The 9,548-nt window shown below is 40.3% G+C and overlaps 1 protein-coding gene across 2 annotated transcripts in view; it reads right to left on the bottom strand.

The window, feature by feature from the left end:
• Window positions 1–538: 538 nt before the first annotated feature.
• The window catches only part of gtpbp1l (GTP binding protein 1, like), a 14,702-nt gene continuing 5,692 nt past the window's right edge, over window positions 539–9,548 (bottom strand). Inside the window, exons 6-15 of one of the 2 annotated variants that reach the window (XM_056372219.1) lie at window positions 9,444–9,548; window positions 9,126–9,249; window positions 8,331–8,445; window positions 7,431–7,575; window positions 6,489–6,671; window positions 6,035–6,170; window positions 5,676–5,854; window positions 5,377–5,523; window positions 4,560–4,613; window positions 539–3,228 (exon numbers count right to left, since the gene is read on the bottom strand). The exon at window positions 9,444–9,548 is cut by the window's right edge and continues 60 nt beyond it. In XM_056372219.1, the coding sequence (XP_056228194.1) occupies window positions 3,115–3,228; window positions 4,560–4,613; window positions 5,377–5,523; window positions 5,676–5,854; window positions 6,035–6,170; window positions 6,489–6,671; window positions 7,431–7,575; window positions 8,331–8,445; window positions 9,126–9,249; window positions 9,444–9,548 (1,302 nt within the window). In that variant the 3' untranslated portion in view covers window positions 539–3,114. The remainder of the gene's footprint in view (window positions 3,229–4,559; window positions 4,614–5,376; window positions 5,524–5,675; window positions 5,855–6,034; window positions 6,171–6,488; window positions 6,672–7,430; window positions 7,576–8,330; window positions 8,446–9,125; window positions 9,250–9,443) is intronic. The other variant, XM_056372220.1, reaches the window with a different exon arrangement.

The following is a 9,548-nucleotide window of genomic DNA, read 5'->3' as shown; positions in this document are numbered from 1 at the left end:
TTTGTCAAGGGTTGTTATTAATGGTTATTGATGTTGAGAGAACTGTGACCTTTTATAATTGTAAAGGGATGATGCCAATGGGGCTTTTCACAACCTTATTAATGGCTGACTTAGATTCATAGTTTATCAATATGGATTTTAGAGTTGTGGTTTTTTTTATTTATGTGGAAAGGATGACGCTCACTCTTTCAACACAGATGCTTTTCAACAAAGCAGAATAGATGAAAGTAGCACACCAGGTCTTTACCACATGATGAGAAATCTTGTGTAAAGTGGCATTTACAATATAAAGAAACCAAATTTCTCAGATTAATTTATTATGGAAACATCTTGGACCCATAAATATCAATGGATTGCTACTACACATTTCTGATTGCTGTATTTGACACCGTCTAATGGAAAGAAATTCTAGTCTATTTGAACTAAATGCATAATGATGGCCTATAAATGTCCAAAGTAATTATGTAATCTGCTCCACTCATTACTATCCTCACAGCATCACCTGAATGCCTTCAAAGTAAAAAGTATTTTGCACATGTCAGTTTTCTATAACATCTTTATTTTAAAAGGATTTACAACACAAACTGGCACCACTTAATTTAAATGGCATCTTTTTTATCCTTAGTTCTTCTGCACAAATTGTATTTCTGTACATACATACACACAAAATGTGTCCCTTCAAAAATAAATCCATGCACTATCAGTAAGAAAGAGGGTCCAAAGGTAAAAAGGGGGAATATTCTGGCAGTTCAGTGAGGTGGTGATCATCAGAAAATGGGTAATTCAAGAGCTCCCAAACACTCTCAGACCAGACTGCCCAGGATGAAATCATAGTATGTATATGAAAGGGGAGAGTGAAAAGCCCGTGAACAAGAAAAAAGCCCCTTAAACTGTAGCAACCAATAACACTTTTAGTAACATTCCCGATATAAAACTCTAAAGTGGGAATACTTGACCAGTGGAAAGCAGCTGTAAGCCGCCAAAAATCGCGATTTCGTTTTTAGTTCAGTCTGATGTTATCAGTGGTTAGCGATGTTAGCTTATTAGGCACAATTTGAGACAACTTGCATTTTTAACTTGTGCACCATTGGCTGCTGTTAACACCCTCAACAAAAACACCATACAGTCCCTGTCTCATGGTTTATCTGGCTGACTACTATAGAGTCAATACTGAATCATAAAGAGATGCCAAAAAACTATGTGCCAAAAATGATTTTAGGTCTTATCACATGAAACAAACTGATTTCCTGTGTCTGATACATATTTGTGTTTGACCCCCAGAAGTTGAGAATATGAATTGCAAGCCACTCATTCATATGGAGTACAAAGAGATAATGTTCAGATTCAAGTCACGCTAAAATCTTTTTTTTGTGTGCGTTGTTCTTACTTGACCTTTGTATTGAAGTAAAGAAAATACTGGATGACTCATTTTTTGTGCACGAGAGCATCCGCTTATGGATTTTTGGTCAGCCTGCATCAAAGTGGAAGAAAGTTGTGCTTGTGACTGCTTGGCTGAAGATACATCCAGTTGCCAGTTTATTAGGAACACCCAGCTAAAACCAATGTAGCAACAACCCTGCAGTAAATCCTCCCTTCGTGAAGGTTATAATGTTCAGTTTGTGTTGAAACCGCCTTTGAGAGGTGATGATTCAGCCGTATGATCATTTTGGAGGTTGTAACTTGTGGCGCTGTTGAAGAGGATTGCGTTATACAGAGAGGTTTTTCTGTCACTCTCATTGATATAAATGGAGTGGACAAAATTATATAAACACCTGTCAATAAAACACCATACTATTCAGCAGAACTTCAAACTACAGCCTCCATAATGACCATACAGTTGAATCAACACCTCTGTAAAAGAGTTTCAACAGAAACTGAACATTGCAACCTTCCTGAAAGGAGGACTTATTGCAGCACTGTTGTATTAGACTGCTTTAGTTTTAGCTAGCTGTACATTATAAACTAGGAACTGAGTGTTATTTCCCAGCAAATGAAGGAGGTGATTTCACCATGTTACCGCACGACAAAGCCACTTTGACGCGAGACTGTACTTGAGAAAAAAGGAAGGACAATTCAGCCCCTTTCTCTATTGGCAGCATGAGATCTGCATGGATCTAGTAAAAGGGTTAGAAAAAAGGGTTTAATATAAAATGTATAAAATCAGCTTTCTATAGCAGGATTATCAAATGGATGAGAGACAGTTTTCTCTTCATTTGCAAGGAGATGCTTCATGGCAGGTGATGATAGTGCATTAGTGGCTCCAATCCCAGGGACAGAAAAGAACTTTTCTGTTAACTGGCCACAAAATTTTATCCAACGTCATCGCTGTTACAAAGTCAAAAAGACCCTCAGCGGGGGATTTCCCAAGAACAACCTTAGCTACCACTCAGAGTGGCAGTAGGGTAAATTAGCATATCAGCTACGTCTGATCCATCATTTAGCTGATGTGAGACACTTGTAACCCGTTCAAGTTTGGCAGCGGTTCCCTTTCATTTCAATCAATTCCCGATGTGAATTCAAACTGCCAGTCTCAATGACAAGGAACTTTTTAAAAAGAAAATTGCTGTTTTTCAGCTGGTGAACACAATCTACCTCCTCAAATGACTGATGTAACAGTACGTGGACTCAGGCCCTAGTGTGTATGAATGAACGTTAGGTAGAGTTGAACACAGGAGGATGCAGAATGAGGAAGAGAAGAGGGATGACAGGAAAAAAAATTTAAAAAAAGTAGATTGAAGTTTGGAAAACGTCAGGGCAGGGAAAGTGACTGATGCCTCTGCTGGCTGGGAAAAACACCCCCAAAACTTCTGTATTAGAAAATTTTATAATGTCACCTACAAATTGCAGTTAACTGCAATAAAACTCAAACTAAAAAAAAGAAAAAAAACTCAAGACCATCCTCAGCAGCCTGTGGGTACATAATCCAATAAAACTTTAAATTGACTTAATCTGGAAAATAATTCACTCTTATGATTCAAAATTGCTGAATAATCATTTTATATTAAAGAAACATGTGCAGTCAGTCTGTACACACAACCATCAGAGGGCCATGCAGTCACTTTTCCTCCCTGTAAAGAGATGACAAGGGCCGAGGAGAAATGAAAGGTTGTGCTTTTACGCTGTGCCCGCTGCTCCCGCAGGCAACGCTGTGGAGATTGTTGCGGCGTTCAGGCCCTTCCCTCGATGTCTCTGACCCCCTCTCCTGCGCCCTCCGCCTCCTGACTTGAGCTGCAGTCAGACAGGAACATCACAGTGAGCCAGCTGTTACATGAAATCAGCTTATAAATAAAGAAACAGACAGCAGGTAAAAACCGCTCGGTCCGCAGCAGTTTCAGATGTTCAGATGCATTTCTCACCCGTGTCTTTAACCAAAGAGGTTAAGAGGGTAAAGACGAAGTTTCTCCAAGGGGAAGGAATAAAATGAATAAGGAGAAGGTCAGGGGTTCCCCAGGAAATTTTTGGTGTAAATAGTAAATGTCCTACTATTGACTCATTAAATATATATACAGCTTTTTCCTGCAGGTTATTGTTATAGTTAATTAAAGTGTAAAAACTTGTGATATTAGCAGGTGTGGTTTTCATTTCAGGTGGGGGGGGGCCACTTCCACTATAACAAGAGGAAGCACAATTACCACCTCGTGGTTGTATGTCAGGTTGTAGGAAATATGGTCACGATCTCTGTTCCTGAGTTACAGCACTGAATAATTGCCAGAACATTATGATGTCACAGTGAGGTTGACCTTTTACCTTTTGGATATCAAAATGTCATCACTTCATCAGTTTATCCTATGAGACACTTGATCTAAATTGTGTCATAATTAGTGTATTCATTCATGAGTTGTGTTTTGCGAGATCATCGTGTTGTATTTCATCAGTTCATCTTTAAGATGTAATGGATGCGAGGTTGTCGTGAACTTGAACTTTGACCTTTGCCCAACATAATCTAATTCCCTCAAAGCCTTACTGAGATATCACTTTCACAAGAATGGGACAGATGTATGTACAGACGTACAGTTGTGCAGCCGGACAACCCAAAAACATGACGCCCCTGGCCCTGGCTGTTACCAGCGCAGAGGCATGAAAACTGAAACTGCATTAGTTGTTTTCAAGCGGTAACTGGAAATATGTATGAAAAGTCAAATTGTAACTCATTGCAGTTCTGTAAACCTTTTAAAAAGTCACGTGAAATTGATATGACCAGAACTCTAAACATTGACAGACTGGAAGAAATGTGCACAGTTAATTAATTTCTCTCTTTAAGAGAGAATTATTTCTAAATAAAAAAAAACAAAAAACAAAAAGCACTTTGCTCCAGCTCAGGACTACTTCCCTGCTAAAAGGTGAAGCTGCTCAGTGGCCAGCAAAAAAACACTGCAGACGCACTGAGAAGCTTCCAGGTGAAACCTGTAAATATAAAGTAAGACTGTACCGAAAAGAAGTACGCATGCTCAGAAAGCTTTGGTTTGTGAGGTTTAGAAAGTGTAGAAAACCAACAAAAAGCTTTACAAGTCAAGGACAAGGACCATCATGACTGCCAGAGTCTGTAGAATCCTCTTTACCTTGTTTTCTTTGTTGCCATCTTTACATAGAGCTTCCTCCTCCTCTGCCACTGTCTGATGCAGCATGCCAAGACAGGGAGAGAGGGAGGGAAGGACAGCAAAGGAGTAAAGGGCAGAAAAGCAGAGGGGAGGGACGATGATAAGACGGCGAATGAAGAGGTAAATAAAGGAAAAAAATAAAAAGGGGGGAAAGTGTGTCACCATATCGAGAGATGAAAGCAGGATATTATGGACAGGGTAAGGAGATATATGGAAGATTTGGAATAAAAACAGTTAACATAGGAGGAAGAAAAAAAAAATCGTATAATTGAGGAATGGAAGAGAACGGGCAAGAGAGGAGACGGTGGAACAAGAATTAACTGGCGTATTTAAAGACAAAGTCAAAAGGAGGTAAGTACCATTTATAAAAGGCGACTTTAACATTCTCCTTCACAGTTTGTTGCACAAAAAAAAAAAAAAAAAGGATCCAGGCATCGTACAAACCTGTTTTGAATATAACCGTTCATTTTCATTTCAAGATGTTATTAAATATGATATATTAAAAGAAGAAAGTTTCCCGTATGACAAGAAAAAAATGCAACTTAACTCTAAAAATAACCCAAAAATACTTTTCAGGACTCAACAATACTATCCTGAGTCTTGTATCATGATCATAAGGCCAACTCTGCCCATGAATTTGACTTAGCACTATTCATTACACACTTCTACTAATAATACTGGCTACATAAAGCGTGTTCGCACCACAAAATGTTCATATTTCAGGCGTCACTTGTACGATCAGACATTATAAAGGTTCACTGGACATGGATTTACTCACTGGTAGCTGCGCTGTGTTAGGACTGGGCGGTCGTGCTGTTGATCCAGCCTCCTCATTGGTTGCTGTGCCGTCTTTAGAAGTCTTCTTATTGGCCTGTGTCTTGGACTGCTGGGCCTTAGCTGCCTGAGTGTTCACTGAATGGAGAAGCTGAAGACATAAGCACAGAAATTGTTAGTAAATCCGCCTCATTCATTGTTTTTGAATTTAACAGCGAATCAAATGTCTTTAATGTAAAGTAAATTTACGTTAAAGTAAATAAGGAAGATGTGATGTAACTTCCTAATTTAAAGCTCCGGTACCTTGGTGATGGTGCCCACAGCTTTGGTGCGTCCTTCCCTGAACACCAGCTTCTGGTCACAGTGCAGGTACTCGGGGGTCTTAATGAAGCGGAAGTGAACTGAGGCCTTGTCCCCTGTCCTCAGACAGTCTTTGTTCATTGTCAGGATGGTGGCTGTCTGCCTGATGCTGCCACAGTGGACTAGTATGATGAGAGAGAGGCTCATTTACTCTTGGTAGGAATGTTTCTGGTTGACCATACACTTTTCATAAAGCAAGACCTCATAAATCCAACTGTAGCTGCACCCAAGACAAGACATACAAAGGCTGCATAAACTGGTGCATATCGGCGTTAAAGGGATGCGAAGGTGTTATCACTAACCCATGGCCTGGTATCTCGGGGATATCGTAGTTGGGTGATGAAGCACCAAAATCTCAGCCTCAAACTCCCAGGTGGCCTGTGGCATCAGCTTTGGGGAAACCATCACCATTCCTTTCCTTATAGATGAACGTTTGATCTGAGAAGAGGGAAAGAAAGTACAGAAATTAAACAGCAGGAAAAAAAAAAAAGACAAACAAAGTTGGAGGAGTGGTGAAGTCAAAAATTAGAGACAGAAGACTACCTGCACCCGCACGTTGGGATTTACATGCATTACAAAACTGATTATAAAGTTAGGAAACTAATTCATATGCATATTACATCCAAAAGTTTCAGAATAATTATCTTTTTCAGAGGTTTTATTTTAAAACTTTAGTTTGTTTGAAGTTGTCTACGTGCTGAATTTGCAGCAGGTAAAAGCATTAAATGTTCTATGACGGAAAATTCTCCCACATACCTTTTTGAGGGCAAAGGATGCCGTCTGTCCACCGCGAACCTCTCGAACAGGCATCCTTTTACGGTGGATGGATTTTACAGCAATGGGGATAAAGGTGCCAAGCGGGTCCGGGCCTAAGAGCAGTGTGTCGTTGAGCCGTATCAATCCGCGTAACGTAGTCCCTGAAACTACTGTGCCCACACCCTACAGAGAGAAGATCAACAAGAGGTCAAGTTAGGATCTGTGGCTCTTCTTGTCTTTGTGCTGTTTTCATCTTTAGTGACAGTCTTCATTAATATGAAGCCACAAGAGATTACGTTCCAACAAATGACAAATGTCTTTTACTTGAGGATTTTCTACTTCAGAGGGTAAATGAAAATAGCTGAAGCAATGAAACGTCACACTTTATCATGAATGTTCAGCCACAATCCTCTTTTCATCCTCAGAAAGTACAACTCTGTGCACTCTATTTTTTCCACAACCATGTCAACTGCCACTGCTTTCACTCAGCTAGCAATTAAAGAAGAAAATATTTAAGCTTTTAATGCTGTGAATGTGTTTTTGCAGTGCACATGATGTGCTTGTGTTTACCTTCTGCTCTGCCGTTAAAAGCAGTGACAACCTTCCTCTGCGTACAAACACTGTCAGTGTAATGTCACCGCAGTCACATTCACATTCACAGTTTAGGTGTTTGACAGCGAGCGCACAGATTCAGTTCAGCGTTTCAGTCGAAGACATTTCCCATGACACACTGCTGCTGAGAGACACATTGGTTTTTCAATCGGTCGTAACCTGCAACAGCAAAAGGCTCTCACTCTGCTGTTGTGTCTCCGCATGGGATTGACCACTGTCAACCCTTCTGTTTGCTCTGCCCCTGTTGGCGACCACTTTCATGTGTTGAAAAGAAAAGAGTGGAACCCTGAAGAGAAAAGAGTGACAGAGAGTGTACGTTTGATTTCATACCGGTACTGAGTACGTGTCATCTATCTGGAACTCTGCAGGCTCATCGTTGCTAAAGGTGGTCCGAGGAGACAGGAGGTTCAAGAACATCTTCAACAGGTCCATGTTCTCCCCCGTCACATTTGAGATCTGGAAAATTGGACACATCCTGCGGAGAGAGAAAATGTCAGAGAACAACAGAGGGAATGTGACATTTAAAAATTACACTCTGTTCTGTTTAAGCTCTATTAGTTTCAGGAGTGGTGTTGCGTAGTCAACCCTATCATCTGACCTTCCTGTGATGGCAGTCCCTTCAAGGACTAGCACTTGAATATTTACTAAAGTTTGAGATTTAAGACATCTTGACTAAATCAAAGACGGAAGAAAGAAGAAATGCACCTGTCTTACTACCTAGAACACAAACTGAGGCTGCGATAACAAGAATCTCTACAACAAGATTCAATATTTACTCCAAATTATTTGTGGCTTTAAATCTTAAAATATTGTCAAATTAATTCAATTTCTAATACCAAAACACCCCTTTCAAAACAGCAGCATTGAAATGATCTGATAACATTAACAATGCAGCTACTACATCTACCCGTTTTACTGTGTGCAGCAGCCATTTTCAAAATACCAGTGAAAAACCTAGAAGACTGTGATCAATATTACTTTTAAAAGGGGCAATGTGTAAGAATTGACCAACTGTACAATTCATACTCCAAACAAAGAAGGGGAAGCATATTACCGGAGAATCGTATCGTAAGAAACAAGGGAATGTATTCTTTGGTCGCTCCTCCCCTCTCCAGTTCACTTGCTGATCCACTTTATTTCTCTTTGCACATCCCCAGCTTGATTCTCTCTCTTTTCTGACAGTGTGGTCCAGTCTTACTGCCCGTCCGTCTCCCTGTAGTTTGCTCTTACCTCTCTGAGCTGAAGTTGGAGGCTGTGACGATGACATCATCTTTGTTCTGGACCAACACTGGGATTTTCCTGCAGCCCGGTGACTTCAATAACCTCTGTAATAATTTTAGTGTCTCTGCAAATAAACACGCAGATATCCAATGCATGAGTAATTCTCAAAAAAGAAAACATCGGCTGTCACAGTATCTGAGAACACAACACACAACTTAGAACCACAAGTGCTACTTGTGGAAAAAGTAACTCCAGGACTCCTTGTTTTCTAAACTGCTCCCATTTGCAGGTTGTGAATTTGCTCTTGCAGTGGTTTGCTATTTATGCTAACTCAACTCTTCCTCTTTTTGTTTCACATTACAACCCTCCAGCAGTTTTGGGGGTGCATATTCCTCTCTTTCCCTGAGAGATTTTTATGGTGAGTAAGTGTTGGATTTTACACGCACTGACTTAACATAATTAAAGTAAAGCCAAGTAGTGTGTAGAAGAAATTAGTGCCTACAAGCGTTTTTTAACAACAGAACGATAAGTATGGCATGGCTGTTATAGTATTGATGTAATTGTTGCCGTGGGAATGTAAATTATACTGAATTTAGCATGTAAGACGTTGTTCTTGCTGATAACTGACTTCTCAATGTGTTTGCAGACTGAAAATATGGGAAATCCATCGATAACTTATCTTACTTTGTTGGATGGTGTGTGGAGTTGTGAAGCTAGTTACTAAGGTTGTGCAGCTCTGTAGTTGGTATCTAACACCAACGGGTCTAGGATTTCAAGAGGGAATACAGCGGCATGTCTCTTTACCTTGCAGGATGTTGGCTGGACACATGTCAATCTTAGTAACCACTACAAACACTGGTACATTTAAAGCCAGTGCCAGGCCCAGGTGCTCTTTGGTCATGCCAACGATGCCAGCGTTGCTGCCGACCTGAGAGCAGAGAAAAGGAACAAAGAGACGGGATGGTGAACAAGGTAATGAAAATTAAATATGAAAAGAAATTTTAAAAATGTTGTAGGATTTTGATAGTTTAGTAGTAAATATTTGAATTTTTCCAGATAAATAATCGGCAATCTAAGAAACACAACCATGCGTGCTTTCCTTTCCCCTCTCCCTTCTCTCACCATGAGCATGCAGAAATCAGGCAGGTGTCCGGTCATGCCGAAGACGGTGGTCTTGAGGTACTTCTCGTGGCCGGCCAGGTCAATGAAAGTGATGACCTTTGAGGA

Source organism: Seriola aureovittata, chromosome 3 (genome assembly GCF_021018895.1).
Source record: "Seriola aureovittata isolate HTS-2021-v1 ecotype China chromosome 3, ASM2101889v1, whole genome shotgun sequence".
Classification (NCBI taxonomy): domain Eukaryota; kingdom Metazoa; phylum Chordata; class Actinopteri; order Carangiformes; family Carangidae; genus Seriola; species Seriola aureovittata.
The sequence above is the reverse complement of the archived record's forward strand: the minus strand, read 5'-3'. Positions and strand labels throughout refer to the sequence as shown.